Source organism: Mustelus asterias, chromosome 14, assembly GCF_964213995.1.
Source record: "Mustelus asterias chromosome 14, sMusAst1.hap1.1, whole genome shotgun sequence".
NCBI lineage: Eukaryota > Metazoa > Chordata > Chondrichthyes > Carcharhiniformes > Triakidae > Mustelus > Mustelus asterias.
The window spans coordinates 14,451,556-14,479,355 of NC_135814.1; the positions used below are offsets into that span (position 1 = coordinate 14,451,556).

Here is a 27,800-nt window from a genome sequence, read left to right on the forward strand (position 1 = left end):
TCCAGTCACCACACTCCGGTGCCTGTTCGGGTCAATGCACCTAACCAGCACATCTTTCAGTTTGTGGGAGGAAACCGGAGCACCCGGAGGAAACCCACGCAGACACGGAGAGAACATGCAGACTCCACACAGGCAGTGACCCAAGCCGGAAATCGAACCCAGGCTCCGGGCATATGAGGCAGCAGTGCTAATGACTGTGCCACCATGCCGCCCCCTTGGACATTAGCTGAGATTCTGGATTAATATTCTAGCGATAATATCTGAGCCATCGCCATGGCTCATATTTGTGTGGTGCCTTTTATGACCTCAAGATGTCGCAAAGCTCTTTACAGCCATTGAAGTGTTTTGTAGTGCAGTCATTGTTTTAAATTAGGATACCTGGTGGCCAGTTTTACAAACAGCACGCTCCCACAAACAGCACATTATCTATTTCACAGACATCGGCTGAGAGATAACCATTGGCTCGGATACCAGGGTAATATACTCTCCCTGTCTCCCTGAGTAAAGCTCCTGAATCTCGAACGCCCATCTGAGGGGCAAGCAGAGCCTCAGTTCAACATTTTAGAACAAAGAACAAAGAGAACAAAAGAAATTACAGCACAGGAACAGGCCATTCGGCCCTCCAAGCCTGCACCAACCATGCTGCCCGTCTGAACTAAAACCCCATACCCTCCCGGGGACCATATCCCTCCATTCCCATCCTATTCATGTATTTGTCCAGACGCCTCTTAAAAGTCACTATCATATCTGCTTCTACTACCTTCCCCGGCAGCGAGTTCCAGGCACCCACCACCCTCTGTGTAAAACGCTTGCCTCGTACATCTCCTTTAAACCTTGCCCCTTGCACCTTAAATCTATGCCCCCTGGTAATTGACTCTTCTACCTTGGGAAAAAGCTTTTGACTATCCACTCTGTCCATGCCCCTCATATTCTTGCAGACTTCTATCAGGTCTGAGAGATAATTTTATTCTAATGACTTTCAAGATCTTATATTGGGATCTTATGAAGTATCAAAGTATTAATTTGGGGTGGGGGAAAGTACTGAAAATAACACCCAAGTGGAAGAAGCCATCGCAGGTTCTCAATTGCATGAAACATTATTGAAAACAAAACTGAGATCCACATGCACACTGTAAGGAGCTGTGAAAGCCAGAGAGCCTGAGCATTAAGAACAACATTGTATACATTGTCTGTAGCCACAGTGAATGATTGGATAGCTTGCTGTCTCATGGGAAATTTGAATTTACAGGTTTAAAGATTTCAAAAAGCAAAATACTGCTGAAATCTGAAACAAAAACAGAAAATACTGGAAAATCTCAGTAGGTCTGACAGCATCTTTGGAGAGAGAATAGAGCCAACATTTTGAGTCTCGATCCAGACTCAAAACTTTGGCTCTATTCTGTCACCACAGATGCTGTCAGACCTGCTGAGACTTTCCAGCAATTTCTCTTTTTGTTGTGTGTGTTGAAGATAGCTAAGTGGCTTTGCAAATACTTTCTCCTTCTCAAGTAAGGAAAAGGCAATAAGCTGATTGCATGTGTGGGATGGCTTGTAACGCGTGGATATGTGATTGCAAGTTCCGAGCCCAAAGGCCCACTGGGCACCTGGAGTGCAGTTAAATCAGTGAGATGCATATTTTCTGTGCCTGAGGAGCGGCATGGTGGGTGGCACACGGTGGCACGGTGGTTAGCACTGCTGCCTCACAGCTCCAGAGACCTGGGTTCAATTCCAACCTGGGTCACTGTCTGTGTGGAGTTTGCACGTTCTCCCCGTGTCTGCATGGGTTTCCTCAGGGTGCTCCGGTTTCCTCCCTCAGTCCAAAGATGTGTGGGTTAGGTGCATTGGCCATGGTAAATTGTCCCTCAGTGTCCCGGGATGTGTAGGTTAGAGGGATTAGCGGGGTAAATATGTGGGGTTATGGGGATAGGGTCTAGGTGGGATTGCTGTCGGTGCAGACTCGATGGCCAAATGGCCTCCTTCTGCGCTGTAGGGCTTTTATGGCTCTTTCTTTCTATGGTTCTCTATTGAGTCACAGTGCAGAGCACTGATGACTTGATGGGCAACAAAGACACATGGGCTATATAGGCTGTAAAGTACCAATATTTGCTGCTTCTCTAAATGAGGCAAGGGCAAACGTCACAGGGCAAATATGTACTGCATCCCAAGATTAACCATGAGAAACAGTTGTCTTTCTGATTTTCCTACTGTATTCACAGTTAATTATATTCTGGGCCTACATGTTCTGGAGTTTCTACAAATAAGAGGTGATCTTATTGGAATGTAGAACATTCTTACTGAGCTTGGCAGAACAGATGTGTTTCCCCTGGAGTAGGGGAAGTAATGGCACAGTGGTACTGTTGCTGGATTTATAATCCTGAGACCACGGGTAAAGCTCTAGGGGACCCAGTTTGAATCTCACCACGGTAGGTAGTGAAATTTGAATTTGATAAAACAATCAGAAATTAAAAGTCTTAATGATGACCATGAAACCATTGTCAATTTTCAATTAAAAAAACATCTGTTCACTAATGTCCTTTAGGGAAGGAAATCTGCCGTCCTTACCTGGTCTGGCCTACATGTGACTTCAGGTTCTTAAATACCCTCTGAAATGACCTAGCAAGCCACTCAGTTCAAGGGCAACTAGGGATGAGCAATAAATATTGGCTCAGCCAGCGACGCCCACATCCCATGAAAGAATACAAAGGAGTGAAGGGGATAGTCTCAGGACAAAGGTTATGAAATATTCCTTCATTATGAAGAACCCACAGCAATATGGTTGACTCTGAAATGCTCTCTGAAGTGGCCTCAGTTGTAAAAAAAACCGCAAAAAGGAATGAAATTGGATGGGTCACTCAGCATTGACCTAGACACCAGAAACAGCAATGGCAAATCCAGCCCTGTTGACCCTACAAAGTCCTTCTTACTAGCATCTGGGGCACGAGTCTACATTGGAGAGCTGCACAGACTAGTCAAGGAACAATCTGACAATAGTGATACTCAGAGAAATCATACCTTACAGATAATATTCAATTATTGACTCACAATAAATGCTGGCCTAGCCAATGAGGTCCATATTTTATAAACTAATAAAATAATGCAGTCACTGCTGTAATGCCTGGAAATGGAACAGCCAATGTGAGAAAAAGCAGCAATGAGCAGGATATGTTTTAAGAGTATTGGTTGCGGGATGAATGTTGGTCAGGATAAATGCTAGTCTGGAAATTGGGAGAACTTCCCTGTCCTTCTTAATGAATGCAGTAAGAAGTCTAACAACACCAGGTTAAAGTCCAACAGGTTTATTTGGTAGCAAATGCCACTAGCTTTCGGAGCGCTGCCCAGGTGGAGTGGGAGATGTGCTCACAAACAGGGCATACAGAGACACAAACTCAATTTACAGAATAATGATTGGAATGTGGATTCCAAGTGGAGAGAATCTCCAAGAAGATCCACATCACTTCTTAATGAATGCCATGGAATTGTTTACGCCCAACTTCAAGGGCAAATGGGGCATGGGTTTAATGTCTCATCTGAAACACAGCACTTCTGACAGTGCAGCGCTTCCTTAGTATGGCACTATAGTATCCGCCTAGATCATGAGCTCAAGTTCTTTGGAGTGGATCTATGAACCCATGGCCTTCTGTCACAGTGTTGACAGTTTTAGCACTGGGTCAGGGCTGATTTTATTAGATTAACATCCGTATCCAATCCAACCCAATTAAAACTCCAAATAATAATCTTCCATGTTAGCCGCTCTTCAGTGTGTTATCAATAAAAAGAGTTGCATTACTGATGTTCTGCAAGTAGATGTCACCATCACATTTAGGGAATAACATTTTATAAAGCACTTGTAAGGCATTCTAAGGGTAACAATTAAAATTTGACCACCTTTCTTAAAATAGCAACTGCATCATCATTCCTATATAATAGGCATATGGGTATAAATTTATCAATACAACAGTCAGAATCAAACACCACACATTTCCAGCCTGCTGTGACAGGACTTCACACGGTGGGTGTGGCAATCTATTTAAAAGCCCTTTGGCTTTGGTGGAGCTGGAAGATCCCGCCAGCGACTGGGGCCAGAAAATCCCGCCCATAGTCAGTAGCTGTGCGCTGTAATATGAGAATCTGTTCACCTGATATCATGGTCTTTGCATTCGACGTGCAACTGTCAGAATTCTTTCCTCTGCTACTTCAGTCACTTTTCATAGAATCACATGATCATAGAACCCTTCAGCCCATTGAAGAAGAGGCCGTTTGGCCCATTGACTCCACACCGACACATTAGAAACAGCTGAACTCCCAACTAATCCCATCTGCCAGCACTTGGCCCAGAGCCCTGAATGTTGTGGTGTGCTAAGTGCTCATCCAAATACTTCTTTAAGGATGTGAGGCAACCTGCCTCCTCCACGCTCCCAGGCAGTGCATTCCAGAATGTCACCACCCTCTGGGTAAGAAAGGTTTTCCTCACATCCCCCCTGAACCTCACCTTGAACCTATGTGTCCTTGTGACTGACCCTTCAACTAAGGGAAACAGCTGCTCCTTATCCACTCTGTCCATGTTTCTCATAGTCTTGTACATCTCAAACAGGTCACCCCTCAGTCTTCTCTGCTCCAACAAAAACGACCCAAGCTTACACAATCCCTCTGCATAACTTAAATTTTCCATCCCTGGCAGCATCCTGGTGAATCTCCTCTGCACCCTCTCCAGTGCAATCATATCCTTCTGATAATATGGCGGCCAGAAGTGCACACAGTACTCCACCTGTTGCCTCACCAAAGCTCTGTACAACTCCAACATGACACTCCTGCTTTTGTAATCTATACCCCGATTGATAAAGGCAAGTGTCCGAAAGACATGCCGGTTAGGTGCATTGGCCATACTAAATTCTCCCTCAGTGTACTCGAACAGGCGCTGGAGTGTGGCGACTAGGGGATTTTCACAGTGACTTCATTGCAGTGTTAATGTAAGCCTACTTATGACACGAATAAATAAACTTAAATTTAATTTATCTTATAAGCCTTTTTCAGTACCCTACTAACATGCTCTTCCACCTTCAAGGATCTGTGGACAAACATGCCAAGGTCCCTTTGTTCCACAGAACTTCCTGGTGTCCTACCATTCATTGAGTACTTTCTTGTCAAATTACTCCTTCCAAAATGCATCACCTCATGCTTTTCAGGGTTAAATTCCATCTGCCACTTATCTACCCCTTTGAATATTCTGTCTATATCTTCTTGTAGCCCAAGACACTCCGCCTCACTGTTAACCACCCATCAAAACTTTGTGTCATCCACAAACTTACTAATCATTTATTTAAATGACGAATTGGGAGCCCAACGCAGATCCCCTGTGGTACATCGCTGGACAATTATTTTGAAATGCCTTTCTTCCTTTAATATGTATATTTGTCGTGATCGTTCGTGGAGTCTTTCAAATGGAATTTAAATTGACTGCTCGTGTATCAAGATCTGGGACTCTCCCCTGTGGAGTTAAAGTGTCTCCTTCAGCAGTGCAGTTAAATCTTTCCAGGTTTCTCACTCAAGAGAATTTAAAACCATTGTGATTTCTCAGCAAGGTTTGCAAAGCAGCCAAGTGCTTACTGAACTGTAGCTGTTCTGCGTGTCCTCCATTCGCAAAAGAGCCATAAAATGTAATGTAATCAACTGCGCACCAAAACCATTAGGTGTCTGATTGGACAGGTCATTCAAAAAAATGGGCAAAGGCACAATATGGGCCAAAAAGCCTCCTTCTATCCCATATGATTTGGTTGAGATTTTTGAATGAAAGTTTAAATCAATATTAACTTACAGTCAATGAGATGGTTGAATGATATCATATCCCCCCCTAACTGAGATCCAATGGAGGAGAAACTGTTTGCATGGTTCTCCTTCCAGTTGCATTATGTAGATTTCCTTGGGTGGTCAACACCACGAGTGAATATCTGCATTGCCAATGATGCATTTTTATTGATATAAACTCAAAAACTGCTTCAATAGATCGACAAATCTGAGTAAAGCCACTCAAAGCGGCGCCTTTCAAACAAACTCCACTCTCAATGGGAGATTCATAGAATCACAGAGTTATAGAATCCATACAGTGTAGAAAGTGGCCATTCGGCCCATCGAGTCTGTACCAACAACAATCCCACCCAGGCCCCATCCCCATAACCCATGCATCTACCCTGACATTAAAGGGCAATTGTGCATGACCAATCCACCTTAGCTGCACATCTTTGGAGGAAACCAGAGCACCTGGAGGAAACCCATGCAGGCACAGGGAGAAAGTGCCAACTCCACACAGAGAGTGACCCAAGGTCGGAATTGAAATCGGACCCCTGGTGCTGTGAGGCAGCAGTGCTGACCACAGTGCCACCGTGCTGCCCAAAACTCCCTGTTGCCTCTATCTGTGCTCGGGTCTGGCACAACACAACAACTGTGGGAGAAAATTCACCCTTGGACCTCATCAGAATAAATCAGGTAATCTGCAACAGTCAATCCGGAAGCAGAGAAATCCGCCATGCACAATTATCGGCCAATACGGCAATGAGTAATGGCTTGTCTATACCTGGGGCACAAAGAGAAGCAGAAAAAACACCTTATCTTGAATAGAATCACAGAATCCCTACAGTGCAGGAGGAGGCCATTCAGCCCATCGAGCTTACACCGACAATATTCCCACCCAGGCCCTATCCCCATAACCCCATGCATTTACCCTGACACTAAGGGGCAATTATGCATAGCCAATCCATGTTAACCGAGCATCTTTCATTCTGTACGTCTTCATTCTTGAAGGGAGAATGCTCCTGAAACAAAGAACTGGATAAGTTTGTATTTGAATGTCACTAGAAGGACTGGTATACCTCAGACAAATAGCAAAGTGACTTTCCTTCAGGACTTTTCTTTGGTACAAATTACATCACCAAAGCTTTCACAATTTTAACAAAACCTGTTGACATGGGAATGGTGCAGAGTCAAAATGGTGGTCAGGGAGAGGGCTTGTCCCCGCCTATGGCTATTTAACTTGACAAAAATACTTGTCAAAAGTAGGCCAGCTGGATGGAAACCCGGTTAACACTCTGATGTTATATCACTATCTTAACTAGGAAAGGGGAGGCCTGTAGAATACTAAAAGGCATCAGGAAAGGGGAAAACGATGGCCTAGTGGTATTATCACCAGATCATTATTAAGCCAGAAACTCAGCTAATGTTCTGGGGACCCGGGTTTGAATCCTGCCACGGCAGATGGTGGATTTTAAATTCAATAAAAATATCTGGAATTAAGAATCTACCGTGAAACCATTGTCGGGAAAACCCATCTGGTTCACGAATGTCCTTTTGAGAAGGAAATCTGCTGTCCTTACCTGGTCTGGCCTATATGTGACTCCAGAGCCACAGCAATGTGGCTGACTTTCAACTGCCTTCTGAAATGGCCTCATTTTGTTGAATGGATTTAACGTCAAGCAAAGCACAAACATTTCTTGAGAAAGTCTAAATTAACAATTAGAGATGATGCATTCTTTTTTTGTAAATAAATCATTCAGGAAGCCACTCAGTGAGGGCATCTAGGGATGGGCAACAAATGTTGGCTCGTCAGTGACGCCATGTCCCGCATGAATGAAAAAAAGGCAAATCTACAGGGAGGAAGCAAAGCTACCATAAGTGGCCGAGGTAATTTTTCATTATAGGTCGAGATTCTCCAGTCTCCCAGTTTCCTGCTTGTGGGAGGTGGCATGTTATTTGCTAGTGGCAGGATTCTCTGGTCCCGCTGCTGTCAATGGGAATTCCCATTGAAGTCAGCCCCACGCCGGCGGGAATCCAACGGGTGGGAATGCGTTGCCGGCAGGACTGGAGAATCCCGCCAGTGTGAACAGCCAGGGAATTCTGGCCATAATTCCTGCGAGGTTTTATGGTGGGCTGGGAAGACCAAAGAAACCTCCTCCAGTGCTCGCAATGAATCTCCCCAGAACTGACCACTCCTCTTCATTGTGGCATGGAACCATTCCCTTGGGACGTCAGTGGCTGTCAGCTCCAGTCCAGATTCCTGCGCCAACCTAGCAGTCCTTGATGCCATTCCAGCCTGCCAGGGGTTAAAATGGTGCAAACCTCATGCTCAAACCTCCACATGAACTTCCCGCCTGATTCACCTCCCAACCCACCATTTGTTAAAATTGGACCTTATCATTTAAAAAAGTTTATTTATTAGTCACAAGTAGCTTACATTAACACTGCAATGAAGTTACTGCGAAAATCCCCTAGTCACCACGCTCCGGCACCTGTTCAGGCACACTGAGGGAGAACTTAGCACGGCCAATTGACCTTACCAGCACATCTTGGAGTGTGGGAGGAAATCGGAGCACCCGGAGGAAACCCACACAGACACGGGGAGAACATGCAGACTCCATACAGACAGTCACCCAAGCCAGGAATTGAACCCGGATCCCTGGTGCTGTGAGGCAGCAGTGCTAACCACTGTGCCACCATGCCACCACCATCATACTGTGCAGCCCTCATCAAATGAGCTGCAGGACAACTGGCTCCCAAGGCCACACAGAACCCAATCTGTTTATCGTCACAATTCAAACCCTATTAGCAGTCTAACTAAGAATACCTTGGGACATATAGATTTGTTTGCATTGCAGAGCATAGGTACATCACCGAGCAACGATTAATTTACAAGAAAAGAGTGCATCATCAATAATTGTTAATCTAGACTTTCTCGAGAAATGTTTGTGCTTTGCTTGAAGTTAAATCCATGCAACAAAATGAGGCTCGAGTAAAGTCATTACTATCACTGAATCAACAAACTTGTCGGGATCACTTGTAGCCAATACTTATCAGAGACACGGGTTGAAAACAACATCTATTCCAGGAAACAACAGAGGCTGATGACGCTACTGTTTAATAATTGATCAGCGGTTCAGCAGATAAATTGAATTTGTTTTAACCGTTGTAATCTATGTGATGTGTGGAGTTATTTTAAACAAACATCCTATCAAGAGAATTGATTTACATGGATCTGTGCCCCAGTCTGTGTAAACACAGCACTGAGGACATAAATAGATGGAGCAATAATCTGTGAGGATATTCTTCACATTGGGTTACATTGGGGATTTCTGTGACAGGATTAAAGTTTAAAGTTTATTTATTAGTGTCACAAGTATTCACACTGCAATAAATTTACTGTGAAAATTCCCCAGTTGCCACACTCCAGCGCCTGTTTGGGTACACTAAGGGAGAATTTAAGCATGGCCGATGCACCTAACCAGCACAACTTTTGGACTGTGGGAGGAAACTGGAGCACCCCGGGGGGAAACCCACGCAGACATGGGGAGAATGTGCAGGCTCCGCACAGACAGTGACCCAAGTCGGGAATCGAACCCAGGTCCCAGGGGTTGTGAGGCAGCAGTGCTAACCACTGTGCCACCGTGCCCCCATGTATAGCTCGCTAAGTAAAGAAAACTAAAGTTATTGGTAACGGATCAGTCAAATAAATTCGTCATATCTGGAACTGTATTTTGACTTTTACATAGGGATGTATTGTGCAGGGTTTGTATTGGGCAGGGTGTGTAATGGTTAGGGATCTGGTGGATGGGGGTTGTAATAGGCAAGGTTTGTAACAGATGGGGGTGCAGTGGTCAGGGTGTTTATTTGTTGGCGTATGCAAAGGGTTGGGTGTGTAGTGGGTGAGGTATGTAATAGGGGCGTGTGCAGCAACAGATGTGAATGTAGTAAAGGCAGGGTATGTATTAGAGGAGTGTAAAATGAATGGGGGTGCAATGGGTGAGGCATGTAACAGCTAGAGTGTGTAACAGATGGAGGTGCAGTGGGCAGGTTGTGTAAAGAATGGTGATATAGTGGTCAATGTGTGTAATGGAGGGTGATGTAGTGAAAGGGTTGTGTAACAAATGAGGGTGTAGCAGGTAGAAGTGGGGTATATTATACAAGTAGGTTAAATAATGGATCGGTATTGTTATATATTTAAATGGTTGCATTGTTGCTTTAAGAGCTGATCACATGATTTGCTGCTGATGGCATTAGGGTGTTACAGAGGCTACTGTTTTACTCTCAGTTTGGACTCTGTGCAGTGCAGAGAGAATCACTTTCAATAAATCTGTTGCATGTTAGTGTGAATCTACATGTGTAAACCACGGCCAGAATTCAGCAAGGCGTTTGATAAGGTGCCCCATGCAAGGCTCATTGAGAAAGTGAAGGGGCATGGAATACAAGGGGACATTGCTTTGTGGATTCAGAACTGGCTTGCCCACAGAAGGCAAAGAGTGGTTGTAGATGGGTCTTTTTCAGCATGGAGGTCAGTCACCAGTGGAGTGCCCCAGGGATCTGTTCTGGGACCCTTGCTCTTTGTGATTTTTATAAATGACTTGGATGAGGAAGTGGAAGGATGGGTTGGCAAGTTTGCTGATGACACAAAGGTTGGTGGTGTTGTGGATAGTGTAGAGGGATGTCAGCAGTTGCAATGAGACATAGATAAGATGCAAGACTGGGCGGAGAAGTGGCAGATGGACTTCAACCCAGATAAGTGTGTGGTGGTTCATTTTGGCAGGTCGAATAGGATGAAAGAATATAATATTAAGGGCAAGACGCTTGGCATTGTGGAAGATCAGAAGGATCTTGAGGTCCGGGTTCATAGGACACTCAAAGCAGCGTCACAGGTAGAGGCTGTGGTTAAGAAAGCGTATGGAATACTGGCCTTCATCAATAGAGGAATTGAGTTTAGAAATTGGGAGATAATGCTGCAACTGTATAGGATCCTGGTCAGACCCCACCTAGAGTACTGTGCCCAGTTCTGGTTGTCTCATTACAGAAAGGATGATGAAGCCATAGAAAGGGTGCAGAGGAGATTTACAAGGATGTTGCCTGGATTAGGTGGCATGTCTTATGAGGATAGGTTGAGAGAGCTAGGTCTTTTCTCCTTGGAGAAGCGAAGGATGAGAGGTGACCTGATAGAGGTGTATAAGATATTGAGAGGTATTGTTAGAGTGGATTCTCAGAGGCTTTTACCCAGGGCTGAAATGGTTGCCACAAGAGGTCACAGGTTTAGGGTGCTGGGGAGTAGGTACAGAGGAGATGTTAGGGGTAAATTTTTCACTCAGAGGGTGGTGGGTGCGTGGAATTGGCTGCCGGTAGTGGTGGTGGAGGCGGATTCGATAGGATCTTTTAAGAGACTTTTGGACAAGTTCATGGAAGTTAGTAAGATACAGGGTTATAGGTAAGCCTAGTAGGTAGGGACATGTTCGGCGCAACTTGTGCTGCAGCTTTTCTATGGTCTATGTTCTAGAATTCTCCAACCTCGCCTGCAGCTGGGGTTCTCCAGTCCCACTGTTATGAATGGAAAGTTGGCAGAGCACCACTTTCTCCAATCTCACTGGCGGGACATGTGAGACCAGAGAATTCCAGCCCATGGTGTTTCTTTTTGTTAAAACCCACAACTCTTAACATTAGTTAGGACATTACAGGTATGTGGTGGGTGGGTTGTGTGAAGAATGGAGATGTATTGGATTGGGTGTGTAATGGATGGCGATTTGGTGGAGGGGGTGTGTGAATGGTGAGGTGTGTCATGGATGGGGTGTTTTATGGGTTGGGGTGGAGTAGTTGGGGTGTTAGTAGCTGAGAGTATAGTGGACAATGTTTGTAACAGGCAGGCTTGGATGTGTAACCAACTGGAGAATCCCAGCTGCAGGCGAGGTCGGAGAATCCCGGCCGTGGTTTGCACATGTAGATTCAAGCTAACATACAATAGATTTATTGAAAGAGATGCACTGCACAGGGTACAAACTGAAAGTGAAACAGCAGCCTCTGCGGCTTGGTGGCACAGTGGTTATCACTGCTGCCTCACAGCACCAGGGACCCGGGTTCAATTCCCGGCTTGGATCACTGTCCGTGTGCAGTCTGCACATTCTCCCTGTGTCTGCGTGAGTCCCCTTTGGGTGTTCTGGTTTCCTCCCACAGTCTGAAAGATGTGCTGGTTAGGTGCGTTGGCCATATTAAATTTTCCCTCACTGTACCCAAACAGAGTGTGGCGACTGGGGAATTTTCACAGTAACTTAATTGCAGTATTAATGTAAGCCGACTTGTAACACTAATAAATAAACTTTCAACTTTAATGGGGCTATATTCGATGGGATATATAATAATTGTGCTGTTGTGAATTGGGTGTGCAAAGGGTGAGGTGTGTAATGGATGAAGAGTGTGTTATGGATGGTGGGTTACAGTTATGAGTGTGTTACAGTGCCACATGTACTGTAGAGAACCCCAGTGCATTAACATAATGTACATTCTTTGTGTTGGTACCTCCTCCTTATGTGGGTTACTTACAAGTTAAGATCACTTGACGTCATTCACAAATTACACAAAGTTCTATATCAAATTCTAAAACATATATCAGTAATCCTCAGAGTATGCTACATTTTTTGTGTGGATACATAGGAATCACTGCATAGTGGCAATAAATAAATTAAATCAATAATCTTCAGGTTCATCACATTATTGAAAGTGTTATTTTCAGTCAGGTATCATCTCTTCTCCATCTCCGTTACGACAATGAATTTGTCTGTGGATCAATGACTTACATGTGTTCACCTTGTCACACTGTACATTTTTCCACTCTCTAAATAATGCAAAGAAAAACATGGTTCTCCAAATAGAATGGTACTTGGCATCAATGTGTAACTGTCACAAAGAATGACAGGCTAATAGCAAACAATGAGCTCCTACCTACAAACAGCTGACTGCTGAGCTGTAGCTGGATGTGTCCATCAGAGGGGGCCCCCTGAGCCTTTCTCGGCAGGTGATCCACTTGAAGGGATGCCTCTCGGATATTCCGTTCAGCTTCAACATAATGCCACTGATTGTCGTTCAAGTGCATGGGCGATTTCACAGTCACCTCGAATGGTCCATTACCCACATCAAATGAAAGAACCACTTCCATTGGAGCTGAAAATCACAGCAGACACAAACAAAGGTTGACCTGAAGAGAAGGCTTCTGCAAGAGTGCCCTAGGATAATGTGTTTGTGTTTCTCGTCAGGACTACATACAATTAGTCCCTACTCTATTAACACTGACCCATCTCTGAAAAATAGCACAGGACACGGATTTATTATTCATGTAACTCTTCACCTATCACAGTCAGGAGCCTGAGTGGAATAAATTATGGTTACGGCGGTAGTTTTTGTTCAATTACTCCAAGGACTCTTATTTCTCTTAAAGGGACAAACTATTTTTGTATATAAATATCATAGAATTATAGAATCCCTACAGTGCAGAAGGAGGCCATTCGGCCCATTGAGTCTGCACCGACCACAATCCCATCCCAGTCCCATCCCCACAACCCCATGCATTTACCATAGCTAGTCCCCCTGGCACTAAGGGGCAATTTAACATGGTCAATCCACTTAACCCGCACATCTTTGGACTGTGGGAGGAAACCGGAGGAAAACCACACAGACATGGGGAGAATGTGCAAACTCCACACAGCAACCCAAGCCGGGAATCGAGATATACCTTCATTGTGATGAAAGGCACTGTTTACAGTTCATTCTCAGGACGTGGGCATCACAGGCAAGGCTGGCATTCATTTCCCATTGCTAGGATACCCTGAGAGAATGGGAGTAAGGCGTTTCTTGAATACAGGGGCTCACAGTCTCAGGATATGGGGGTGGCCATTTAGGACTGAGATGAGGAGACATCTCCTCACACAGAGGGTGGTGAACCTGTGGAATTCTCTACCACAGGAAGAAGTGGAAGCCAAGTCATTGAATATATTTAAGATGGAAACAGATTTCTAGACTCTAAAGGTGTCAAGGCGTATGGGGAGAGCACGGGAGTATGATGTCGAGATAGGGGATCAGCCATGATCGTGTTGAATGGCGGAGCAGGCTCTAAAGAGCAAATGGCTGATTCCTGCTCCTACTTTCAATGCTTCTATACTTCTACAACTGAGTGATTTGCAAGGTCACTTCAGAATCAGCCACTCTGGTGGGAGACTGGAGTCACATCCAGACCAGATAGGCAGCAGATTTCATTCACTAAAGAACATTAGTGAACCAATTTGGTTTTTAAGTGAATCCAGCAGCTTTATTGTCTGAAAATAGCTTTTTATTTCCAGTTTTTTTTTGTTAAACTGAATTCATATTTTCAGATTGTGATGGTGGGATTTGGACTCACTCTCGGGGGCATTTATTGGTCCAATAACGTAACCATTACACTATCATACCCAATAGCATCAACATAATATTGCATTGATGGGGAGAGTGAATAGAACTCTTCTCCCTCCCAGCTTAAAACATACATCGAACACTTTATTTAATTAAAATAGCTTTTAAATTGCTCTTAACTGCATTTGATGCCATTAGAGCAGATTTTTGAACAGTGATATGGCTCTGAATGGAATCAACAGACTTAATTAACAGGTTTTAATTGGACTTAACAGAGTTTAATGAACATGCATAACATTGGATCTTGCCCACTTTGCAAATGCCCTGTGCTCGCAAAACTTTTGCTACCAAATAAACCTGTTGGACTTTAACCTGGTGTTGTTAAACTTCTTACTGTGTTTACCCCAGTCCAACGCCGGCATCTCCACATCATGACTCGCAAAACTAACAGGGATAGAAACTCTCCATGGAAGCAGGTAGGAACTTCATGGGATGGCACAGTGGCAGAGTGGTTAGCACTGCTGCCTCACAGCGCCAGGACCCGAGTTCAATTCCAGCCTTGGGTGACTGTCTGTGTGGAGCTTCACATTTTCCCTATGTATGTGTGGATTTCCTCTGGGTGGTCCAGTTTCCTCCCAAAGTCCAAGATGTGCAGGGTAGGTGGATTGGCCATGTTAAATTTCCCCTTAATGTCCCAAGATGTGAGGACTTATTTATTCATTCATTTGTGGGACTGGATTAATTGTTCAACGATAGTACCACTAGGCCATTACCTTAAGGGTATCACTGGCAGGCCAGCATTTATTGCCCAGCCCTAGTTGCCCTTGTTCAGAGGGCAGTTGAGAGTCAACCACATTGCTGTGGCTCTGGAGTCACATGTCGGCCAGACCAGGCAAGGACAGCAGATTTTCTTCCCTAAAGGACATAATTGAACCAGGTGGGTTTTCCCAACAATCGACAATGATTTCTTGGTCATCGGTAGATTCTTAATTTCAGATATCTTTTATTGAATTCAAATTCCACCATCTGCCTTGGCGGGATTCAAGCCTGGGTCCCCAGAACATTAGCCGAGTTTCTGGATTAATTGTTCAGCGATAATACCACTAGGCCATTGCCTTAAGGGGATTATCAGGGTAAATATGTGGGGTTATGGGGATGGGGGGGGATAAGATGCTCTGTCGAAGAGTCAGTGCAGACTCAATGAGCTGAACAGCCTCCTTCTAGACTGTAGGGATTCTATGAATATTGAAATAATGTGAAAAGGTGATCTTATTAGTCCTGTAATGGGTGCAAACAGCATACTGGTGGGCATTCGCACTATTTATAATGGAGATTCAGATTTGCTAGGGATTTCATGATTGACGTGGATTAAATGTTTAGTCAGAAGAATCATGAACAGCATTATTTGCGGTTTCTATTTTTTATTTGTTCCAGCTCCTGTTTATATTTCTCTCAGTGCCAATTGTTCTGTTTCCTCATTTACATTCTCCACCAGTATGATTAGCATTACCTGATTGTTTCCCCATGAGGTGCCCCTTTTGTCTGGCCTCATTGCAGTAAAAAGATTAAGACTAACAAAGGGATGCCAAACCAGTGAGGCATCAATATTCTGTGTCCTATCTGCAGAATTCACCTGGTCAGATGTATAGACCATGGAGAACATACCTCAAACAGACAGAAGGTTAGTGCCTCAGCTGTGGGAGCTGGTTGGAAGAGTACCTTAGTTCTCTAGGTGTTAAGTGAAAGGCCCATTTTCCCAAATGCTTCAGAGAAGCAACCAATGTTGACCTGGGGCTCAGTTCTTGAGTGAGTGCGAGCGTAATCTGCACACTGAAGTTCTATGATTGAAATTGGAGTGATTTTGATTTAGCAATGAGGGCAACATAGTCTTTTGTCCGTTTTGTCAATTACCTTCATGGGCAACTTGCTGGAGGTGAGGTATGGCATTACAGTGAGGAAGATGGAGAAATTCATCAATGTGCCAGCTCAACCTTCAGCCTGATTGAGGAAAAGAGCACTGGAAGATCAGAAATTGAAGCCTGATACTAAGGCCATTGTTTACGAGGCAGCAGCGATCCCACACTCCTACATGATTCAGGGACCTGGCTGAACCACAGCAGATACCTCAAAGCACTGGAGACCAGCAGTGTCTTCACAGTACTTCAAAGCTGGTGATAAGAAAGGCAGTCCAATGTCAGAGTCCTCTCTCAGGCCATTTGCTCAGCCCAGAATCATTCAAAATCAAGTCAATTGGGTGAGACATGTCAGTCATATGTCTGACACCCAAAGCAATGTCTCTACTCAGAACTCCATTGTGCAGGAGGCGCCTAGGAGGACTTCGGGACAAAGAGATCAAACATTCCCTCCAACTCATGGAGTCCCTGATTTGTGACTGACCAAAATGGAGAACGTTTATTCATGAAGGCAGCAAACACATCAAGCGACTTTGTCAGGAGCACATAGTGGTAAAGTCAGGGCATCAGAGAGAGGGCATAATCCTACCAACACCGGGGCGGAATCTTCTGGCCGTGTGCAGCCCAAGATCGTAAATTCCTGCCCAAGGTCCACAAACTTTTCAATGGGCCACCAAACTTTTCTATCCCACCCGCTATGATTCTCCCGGCAGGCAGGACAGGAAAATTATACCCCTGATCTTCTCAACCCTTCAGGCACTATCTGCCCCGAGTGTGGCAGTGTCTGAAGGTCACACACTGTACTTATCACCCATCTCAGAACCCATTCAACTGGAGTGGAAGCATGTCTTCCTCGATCCCGAGTGACTGCCTAAGAAGAAGAAGACATGAGGTGGAAATTCCACCCTCCTCTTCCTTTTCTCTCTTTATTAAAGGTAAGTTAAGTTTGGATAGGTATGTCATTTTTCTCTTGTGATGAGAAAGGGGAAGAATTAACATACAATATTATCTAGATATAGAGTAGGATGTGACTTAGAATTTTGAGATCTAAATCTGCTCCAGTCACAAGGAACCAAATACAATCATGGTCACTTGATTCATGCAAGATAATTGTAATCTTATTATGAGGTGGTCGGTGGTGAAACTGAAATCCTTCGATATTCTATTTTCAAAATGTGTTCAGATAAATAGGATTGATAATGTTGTGGCAATGGCATTATCTCTCATTCCAGCTTCATCGTCACTTGAGATTCTAAAGTCTTCAAAGGGTATGGGGAGAGCACAGGAGCACAGTGTTCAGATAAAGGATCAGCCATGATCTTGTTGTTTTAAAGTTTATTTATTAGTGTCACAAGTAGGCCGACATTAACACTGCAATGAAGTTACTGTGAAAATCTTCTAGTCGCCCCTCTCCGGCACCTGTTTGTTAAAGTATAAAGTTTATTTGTTTTGTCACAAGTAGGCTTACATTAACACTGCAATGAAATTAGTGTGAAATCCCCTAGTCGCCACACTCTGGTGCCTATTCGGGTACATTGAGGGAGAACTTAGTATGGCCAATGCACCCAACCAGCACATCTCTCAGACCATGGGAGGAAACTGGAGCACACGGAGGAAACCTACGGAGACATGGGGAGAACGTGCAGACTCCGCACAGTGACCCAAGCTGGGAATTGAACCTGGGTCCCTGGCGCTGTGAGGCAGCAGTGCTAACCATGAATGGTGGAGCAGGCTCGAAGAGTCCAATGATCCACTCCTGTTCCTATTTTCTATGCTTCTGTGTTTCTGAACTTCTTCATTTAACTATACAGCCAAGAAATCACAAAACCATTCAAAGCAGGGTGACATATTTTCTTAATGATGACTAAAGCATTTATTTTAAATGCTTTGGAAGCAAGAATATAAATAGCTTCTATAATGCTCTTTACTGAGATAGAATTTGCAAAAATGTAGTTATGTAGATTATGAAATCAAATTGTGGCATCTCATTGTTTAAAGGTCTTTAAATTACATTCCAAGATACTAACATATAACACTTGGCGATGGAAAACTAGTATGAGAAAAAGATAGTTCAGAGGAAAGAATCAGTACATTAATATCCCACGGCATAATTTCAAGGCTAGGATTCTGAGCAATGTCTTTACTGCAATCCCCCATTAAACATGAACGATTAAGAAACTACAAGGAAAATGTACTGGCAATTGATCCCGTCACAGGAAAGATTACCACTAACGCACTCAGTTGTTCTGTTCTTCACTGAAGACGATAATATAATTAGATAGCCGGTGTGCATCATTTAACACAAAGGTTTTTGTCTCAGGGTATTCTTTTCAGCCATATTATTATTAAGCCTTATTGAGATAGCAACACAACTCAGGATGAAGCCTAACAGCCCAGAAGTCCAGCCGGGAAAAAATTGCAACACCGGATAGGAAACATAATTAAGTGCTCATTATATCTAAGCAAGTTCAGATAAAGTGGCTTGTGCAATAAAAAAAAAATCATCATCAAAGAAAAATATTGTTTTTGAAAACCATTCAACTCCTGATAGCACATTGCCGATGCTCAAACAATGTAAAATAAATTGTCTAATAAATGTAAGTACAAATTTTAAAATATCGAGCAAGATTGCTGGAGAATCAATATGACATGAAATAGTGGATCGGTGGGACAGATTACAATAATATATCTAATCGAACAGCATAACTGCCTCCAGAAACCACAAGTGAACACTCACAGCTCTTATAGACCACAAAGGTTCAGGTTTGCATTTGAGTCCTAGGCAGGGAATTTCGCTGAGCTTCTCCTACCTCAGTAGGTTTGGGCCAAACCCACTTGATGAAGAACCACAGAACCATAGAATCCTTACAGTGCAGAAGGAGGCCATTCGGCCCATCAAGCCTGCACCGACAACAATTCCACCCAGACCCTATCCCTGTGGCCCCATGTTGTAAATCCCGCTGACATTAAGGCACAATTTAACCTGGCCAATCAACCTAACCCACACATCTTTGGACTGTGGGAGGAAACCGGAGCATAGAATCATAGAATCCCTACAGTGCAAAAGGAGGCCATTCGGCCCATAGAGTCTGCACTGACAAGAATCCCATCCAGACCCTATCCCCGTAACCCTACTAATTTTACTCTGCTAATCCCCCTGACACTAAGGGGCAATTTAGCATGACCAATCACCTAACTCACACATCTTTGGACTCTGGGAGGAAACCGGAGCATAGAATCATCTAATCCCTACAGCGCAAAAAGAGGCCATTCAGCCCATTGAGTCTGCACTGACAACAATTCCATCCAGACCCTATCCCCCGAACCCCACATATTTACCCTGTTAATCTCCCTGACACTAAGGGGCAAATTAGCATGGCCAATCAACCTAATCCGCACATCTTCAGACTGTGGGAGGAAACTGGAGCACCCGGAGGAAACCCACGCAGACACAGGGAGAACGTGCAAACTCCACACAGACAGTGATCTGAGGCTGGAATTGAACCCGGGTCCCTGGCGCTGTGAGGCAGCAGTGCTAACCACTGTGCCACCGGCCGATATATATATATATGAACAGGATTTCAACCAAACATCCACTAAATCATTAAGAAGGGAAAAAAGTGTCAAAGGAATTGTTGGCTTTGGTCCATAAAGTTAGTCAGGGTTTCCGCTCCTGGGCACTGTTCTCTGCTAAAATGGTCTGTTCACCAGTGCCAGCTGAGGGCAGTGCCAAGCTTGGCAGTCACGCCCTTCTACGGTTCAACTGATAGCTTGAGTTCCCTCATGAAAAATGGCCACTTGGAGGAGGTGGGATGGCTGTGAGGTGCCTTTGATTCATATACCACCACACAAAAGAATTCCCAGAGAAGTAGGAGAGAATTGATTTTTAAAAAGTCAAGTTTAAAACCTTTATTCTCTTCAGTTATTTATTTTGGTGAAGGCATCCCTCAATGACTGTAGGTTGAATGCCCTATGTGTAACCTTACTGTTACTGTGAAACTACTCCAAGGGCTACAGTAACTTATAAAAATTTTCATAGAATCTCTACAGTGCAGGCCATTCAGCCCATCGAGTCTGCACCAACCACAATCCCACCCAGGACCTATTCCCCGTAACCCCACATATTTACCCTGCTAGTCCCCCTGACACTAAGGGGCAATTTCGCATGGCCAATCAACCTAATCTGCACATCTTCGGACTGTGGGAGGAAACGCACGCAGGCACGGGGAGAACGTGCAAACTCTACACAGACAGTGACCTGAGGCCAGAATTGAACCCGGGTCCCTGGCGCTGTGAGGCATCAGTGCTAACCACTGTGCCACCGTGCCGCCCAAAAAAAAATTTTGCATTACCCATGATATTAAGAAACTGAAAACAAGTGAAAGATTGCATTTTTCTATATTCACATCCTAACGACGAGTTTTATTGTCTCTTTACTTACAGTTCAGCTCGATCCTGATGAAGTCCTTAATTCCGAGATTCTCCAGGAAGACCCCCGAGGAAGCAGTCGTCTTGAAGAAGAATGAAATGTCCGCACTGAGCTCGCCGTGGAAGGTGGGGAAATGAAGATACGAGGACTCGGTGTTAAATGATGCTGCGTTCCAGTAATTTCCTGGATGGGCGAAAAGACATTTAAAATGGAGATTTATCTTCGAATATTGAAACCTAGCTCAGAAACTGCTCTAATTTTTTTTTGCTCTCCCCTCAGCTGAAGAAAGTAAATTGCACAATCGTCCCAGACTGCTTTCCAGTCACTGAACTACTTGCCTTTTGAAGTGCAGTCACTGTTACAGGAGCAGCACGGTGGCACAGTGGTTAGCACTGCTGCCTCACAGCAAGAAGTTTAACAACACCAGGTTAAAGTCCAACAGGTTTATTTGGTAGCAAAAGCCACACAAGCTTTCGAGGCTCTGAGCCCCTTCTTCAGGTGAGTGGGAATTCTGTTCACAAACAGAACTTATAAAGACACAGACTCAATTTACATGAATAATGGTTGGAATGCGAATACTTACAACTAATCCAGTCTTTAAGAAACAAAACAATGGGAGTGGAGAGAGCATCAAGACAGGCTAAAAAGATGTGTATTGTCTCCAGACAAGACAGCCAGTGAAACTCTGCAGGTCCACGCAACTGTGGGAGTTACAAATAGTGTGACATAAACCCAATATCCCGGTTGAGGCCGTCCTTGTGTGTGCGGAACTTGGCTATCAGTTTCTGCTCAGCGACTCTGCGCTGTCGTGTGTCGCGAAGGCCGCCTTGGAGAACGCTTACCCGAATATCAGAGGCCGAATGCCCGTGACCGCTGAAGTGCCCGCTGGTGCCTCACAGCACCAGGGATCCGGGTTCGATTCCCGGCTTGGGTCACTGTCTGCGTGGAATCTGCACATTCCTTCACGTCTGTATGGGTTTCCCCCGGGTGCTCTGGTTTCCTCCCACAGACCGAAAGGTATGCTAATTAGGTGTATTGGCCATGCTAAATTCTCCCTCGGTGTACCCAAACAGGCGCCGGAGTGTGACAACTAGGGGATTTTCACAGTAACTTCATTGCTGTGCTAATGTAAGCCTTACTTGTGAGACTAATAAATAAATTTAAAGTAGCGAACTATACTAAGGAAATTAAAGGATATTGGGAAGGTGGAGCTGAGGTGATAGATCAACCACGAGCTTGCTGAATTACAAAGCAGGCTTGAAGGGTCAGATGGCCTACACAGCCCTTCAGTTGGATGGATCTCCTCCAACAGACATTGGATGAGATTCTCTGGCCTCCCCTCAGCATTTTTCTTGGTGGCAGGAGGCAGTGCACCGTTCATTGGTGGCGGGAGCCTCTGATCTCGCCACTGTCAACAGGAAATCCCATTAAGCCACCTCACCGCCAAGAAACCCGCAGCAGAGAGTGCACCACCGGTGGAACCACTGGCGTGAATAGCCAGAGATTTCCAGCCATTGTTTTCTGCCCACGGGATCAACATTATCAGAATCTTTAATAACCTGAGCCAGGCTACAAGGGTGAAGTCTTTCTATCCCTGTTTCTCGTTGTTTTAGTGGGCCATAGCTAGGTGCAACCTCTCCCATGCTGCCTGTCTCTCCACCAATCATAATGGATACTGCAAAAGCTTCCCTTTTCATTTCAATCGTTCATTACTTATTGCTGCGGACCACACAACAAACACCAACAGGATTCTGCTTTTGCCTGCTGGCTAAACCTTTCATAGAATCATAAATCCCTACAGTGCAGAAGAGCCCATTCAGCCCATCGTGTTTGTACCGACCCTCTGAAAGGGCACCCTACATAGGCCCTATCCCCTGCCCTATCCCCGCTCATTGCTCATAGCTAATCCACCTAATCTACACATCTTGGCCACCAAGGGGCAATTTAGCATGGCCAATCCACCTAACCAGCACATCTTTGGACTGTAGGGGGAAACAGGAGCACCCAGAGGAAACCCAGACAGACACAGGGAAAATGTGCAAACTCCACACAAGCAGTCACCCGAGGCTGGAGTCAAACCCTGGCGCTGTGAGGCAGCAGTGCCAAGCACTGTGCCACTGTGCCGCCCATCAATGTTCAATAAGGAAATATGGAGCATACATCAAAAACAATTCTGTGCATTAAAATAGATCAATATGCGCATCTTAACAAGAAGCAACAGAATGAGTTCACTTTTTGCTGAAGACAGGTAAACAAGTAGAAAATTAATGTGAGGTTCTGTCGACTGATATCAAGGGTTGCTAAACTTTCATGAGTCTGGTCCTGAAATAGAAGTTGACACTTACTGTCACCATAACAACGAAGTGGTCCAAGTCTGTAGGCAGCTTCTGAGTTTGTTCTGTCTGTGTCCCCAATAATAATCTGTGTTACAGGTAAATGATCTTTGTATGAAAGATGTCCTGTGTCATTAGTCCTGCCAATAAGTAGAAAGTTATAAATATACTTCAAATAAAGATGTTTCAAGATCAATAAATCGATCGCAAAGATGGGGGTAGATATTGCAGTGACTGCCTGGGTGTAAAAGTAGTAAGACATCTCATAACACCAGGTTAAAGTCCAATATTTATTTGGAATCATGAGCTTTCAGAGTGCTGCTCCTTCATCAGGTTAATAGTGGAACAGACCAGCTGCCTATGATATAAGCAGTCTGATTTGCATTACCATTGCCTTGCATGAAAATTAAAATCACAAATTAGTTTTACATAAGGACTTTAAGTCGAAGATATATCCATCTCCTCTTGTGTTTGCTGTGCTCCAGAATGCAGTTCATGTACATAAAACAGCAAACTCAGGCAGTGTAAATAGAACAACATGCTATCATTACTACCATTGAAATCTAGACAAAAACATCTTCTCATTTGGCTGATTTTCCTGGGTGTATTGATAAATGATGTACACTCAGTTGTTATCTTGTCCTTAGGCTGGATAGGCTGGATAGACTGGGACTTTTTTCTATGGAGCGTAGAAGGCTGAGGGGTTATTTTATAGAGGTTTATAAAATAATGAGAGGCATAGATCAGCTAGATAGTCAATATCTTTTCCCAAAGGTAGGGGAATCTAAAACTAAAGGGCATAGATTTCAGGTGAGAGGGGAGAGATACAAAAGGATACAGAAGGGCAATTTTTTCACACAGAGGGTGGTGAGTGTCTGGAACAAGCTGCCAGAGGTAGTAGTGGAGGCGGGTACAATTTTGTCTTTTAAAAAGCATTTAGACAGTTACATGGGTAAGATGGGTCTAGAGGGATATGGACCAAATGCGGGCAATTGAGAGTAGCTTAGGGGTTTAAAAAAAAGGGCAGCATGGACAAGTTGGGCCGAAGGGCCTGTTTCCATGCTGTAAACCTCTATGACTCCATGACTCTATGACTCTTACTGAATGTGGATGTTATATGAATTGTTGTGAACTTAGAACATAAGAACATAGGAAGTAGAAGCAGGAGTAGGCCATCTGGCCCCTCGAGCCTGCTCCGCCATTCAATAAGGTCATGCCTGACCTTTTTGTGGACTCAGCTCCACTCCACCCCCCCCCCTCCGCACCTCCCCCCCCCCCCCCCCCCCCCCCCCCCCACCCCCCACCCCCGGTCACCATAACCCTTAATTCCTTTACTGTTCAAAACTCTATCTATTTTTGCCTTAAAAACGTTCAATGAGGTAGCCTCAACTGCTTCACTGGGCAGGGAATTCCACAGATTCACAACCCTTTGGGTGAAGAGGTTCCTCCTCAATTCAGTCCTAAATCTGCTCCCCCTTGTTTTTGCCCCTAGATCTAGCTTCACCTGCCAGTGGAAACAATGTCTCTGCTTCTATCTTATCTATTCCCTTCATAATCTTATATGTTTCTGGAAGATCCCCTCATTCTTCTGAATTTCAATGAGCATAGCCCCAGTCTAATCAGTCTCTCCTCAGAAGCCAACCCTCTCAACTCCGGAATCAACCTAGTGAATCTCCTCTGCACCCCCTCCAGTGCCAGTACATTCAACATACTTCCAGCATACAAACCAAGTTCTCCCTTCCACTTTTGTTTTTATTTACATCTTCATCATTTGAAGTTTATCTTTCTATTTGTACTCAGTGGTGGGTTATTTTACATTCCGGTCGTGCCTTTGTCAATGGGTTTTCCCGGTAAATGCAGACTGCCGCCACCGGGAAACCTGCAGGGGGGGATGCACTGTTGGCAGGGCCGGGAGATCCCACTGGTGCTAACGGCTGGAAAATTCGAGCCAAGGTATCAGAAGTTACCAAGATTTCTCTATCTCGTATCCTAACTTCCAGGTTGGAATTTTCTGGCCACACTCGCCTCAAAACCGGAAAATCCCGCCGCGGCAATGGACCTTTCTATGGTCCCTGACCCGCTACGATTCCCACGGCAGGCAGAACGGGAAAATTCACCCTCCAATCTCCGCATCTCACTGAAAGTTTTGAGTGCCATATAATCATAGAGCATCAAGGGAGGCCATTCAGCCCATTGCACCTGTGACAGCTCTTAGAAATAGCTATCTATTTTGTCCCCTTTCTATCCCATAGTCCTGTCAATTGAAGCATGTTCTCAATTCCTTTTTGAAAGTTACCATTGAATCTGCCTCCACCACTTTTGCAACTGGAACAACCAGAAAAGCAGGGATCATTCTCCTTAGAGCTGAAAGGTTAAGAGAGATTTGCCAGGGATGGCACAGTGGTTAGCACTGCTTCCTCAAAGCACCAGGAACCTGCCAGGAACACGGGTTCCATTCCGGCCTCGGGTGACTGTCTGTTTGGAGGTTGCATGCTCTCCCTGTGTCTGTGTAGTTTTCCTCCGGGAGCGCCGGTTTCCTCCCACTCTCCAAAGAGGTTGATTGACCATACTAAAATTGCCCCCTTAGTGTCAGATGGATTAGTCGGGTAAATACGTGGGGTTACGAGGATAGGATCTGGGTGGGATTGTTGTTGGTGTAGGCTCGATGGTCCAAATGGCCTCCTTGTGCACTGTTGGGATTCTATGATTAAATTAAACACATGTATGAATTCTACTGGGTTTTGAGGAAATAGGGTTAAAAAAAAACATTTCTGCTGGCAGGAGTGTTCATAACTAAAGGACACAGATTTAAGATAATTGGGAAAACAAATCCAGTGGGGATTTCTTTTGGTATCTTGCCTCTATATAGCCAGATTGAGTTTTATTCTGGCTCCTATGCTAATTAAAGTACTGTCAACAACTTGGTTGCGTTTGTTTACTTTTAAAAATTGCTCTGACAGAAAATTACTCAGAATGTGTCTGTCAATCGAAAAGAGAAATTTTGTTTCAAGTGTGGAGCGGAAAGTGTGATAGGCAACAAGCATGACATGATTTCTCCATGGCATTGATCTTGATGAGCCAGAGGGGCCTTCATATTATTCATTGGCGGATGCATAATTTATCATCAGGATTACTTATTGAATCAGTCGATTTATGTTTTTGTTGCAGACTATTGTTAGGCTTCTTCGAATATCCTTGACTTCAAGGTGCCAGTCCTAGCTCAGTCTGACAACCTCTGAGTCAAAAGGTTGTGGGTTCAAGGCCCACACCAGAAATCTATTCAAGTGCAGCCCTGAAGAAGTTCCATCGCAACTAAACTCAATGTGGAAGTTGCTGTCTTTCTGATTAGACGTTGAACGAAGGACCGTCTAAACTCTGAAGTGGATTAAAGTCAAGTGGATTTCTGACCTGGTGAGTTGCCTTCGGCAGGACTGAAAGATCCAATCAACTGGAATTCAGGCTGGAAAATCCCACTGTTCATAGAGTTGTACAGGGCAGAAAAGGCCCTTCAGCCCATCAGTGTGATCTTACCAAGGAACTCTAAGTGCCAAACAAGTGTGAAAACAGGAAAGAATCGCACCCATTTTTGGATGTGCTCCCACACAATCATGCGGCATTTAGTGCAAAAAAAGAGACAAAGTGTGATTCACGCCAGTAGGAGGAGTGGACAGAGTCTATTCTCACTGGGAAGCTGGCTGCTGACTGCGAGGGGCACGATTGCGCAGGTGCCAAGATGAGAATAAACTCCGTTCACTCCTCCTAATACTGTGTACAAGTGTTCACAGTACACTAAAAGATCTGTCACTTGCCCCCCTACTTCCCACTGGTTACAAACCCCATCTCCCAGACAATACCCTCCCCCCCAGTTGCTGGCCTCTCTGCTGAATGCTGTCTTCCCCAGCCAGTTGCTGCCATTCCCAGCTGAATGCTGGACCCCCTGGCTTACCACTGGTCTCCATGGCCAATCGCTGGCCTCCCCATCTGATCCCCAATGCAGAGTACTCCCCCTGCCTCCCCATCATTTCCCCGCGCCCCCATCATTGCCCCACCTTCTCTTATTAGGCCCCACCCCTTGGCACTGCCAGGTTGCCAGACTGGCATTGCCAGGTTTTCGGTGTGCAATGCCAAGGTGCCAGGCTGGCCTTGCCAGGGTGCCAAGTTTGCAGTGCTAAGCTGGCACCACCCCCACTGCCCCCGACCACCCGGGTGATCTCAATCTGGTAACACTGGCAATGCCATCATGGTTGATCCCTGTTGCTGCTGAGCATACATGATCCTCGCCGGTGAGAACTTCCACTGGTGAGGCCATTAAGGCATGTGATCTGGACAATTCTGTCCTGAGTTCACAAATGATGTTAAAATAATATGATGAATATTATAATCAGTCTCGCGGCCTTCCCGGGTGTGAGGCTGATTACGACGGCAAAAGGCAGCTGATAAGACCGCGAGACCCGAGAAACCAGGCACATAGCTGATTTTTCTCCTCTTGCGCGATCTTACCGGCTGCCACGCCAATCGACTGGTGTGACAAGCCAGTGAGATCACCCTCATTGAGGCTACACTGACAATGATTGCCACTAAAGTGGCGCTAATCTCATTTTCCAGCACTTGTCTCAAATCCTTGTATGTTATGATAAAGGCAAAATGCTGTGGACGTTGGAAACAAAAACAGAAAATGCTGGAAAATCTCTGCAGGTCTGACAGCATCTGCGGAGAGCGAATAGAGCCAATGTTTTGAGTCTGGTTGGCCCTTTGCCAGCTCATTGTAACAATAAATACCAATTGATCTCCTATAGAATTCAGAGTAAAAATGAAGTTAATTCCTTAAGGTTTCAAGGCACTGATATTAAAGATAGAGCATCCCATATCACGAAATATAAAACAATGTTGAACTAATATAAATAATTAAATATTAAAATTGTTAAACACAATGAAATCAAGTTTTCTCAA

The 27,800-nt window shown here is 44.7% G+C and overlaps 1 protein-coding gene across 1 annotated transcript in view; it reads right to left on the bottom strand.

Moving 5' to 3' along the window:
- Positions 1-27,800, bottom strand: part of LOC144504124 (contactin-associated protein-like 5) — a 664,070-nt gene that overhangs the window by 238,625 nt on the left and 397,645 nt on the right. The window contains exons 15-17 of the mRNA XM_078229300.1: positions 22,863-22,990; positions 20,530-20,700; positions 12,736-12,954 (exon numbers count right to left, since the gene is read on the bottom strand). Of these exons, the coding sequence (XP_078085426.1) occupies positions 12,736-12,954; positions 20,530-20,700; positions 22,863-22,990 (518 nt within the window). The remainder of the gene's footprint in view (positions 1-12,735; positions 12,955-20,529; positions 20,701-22,862; positions 22,991-27,800) is intronic.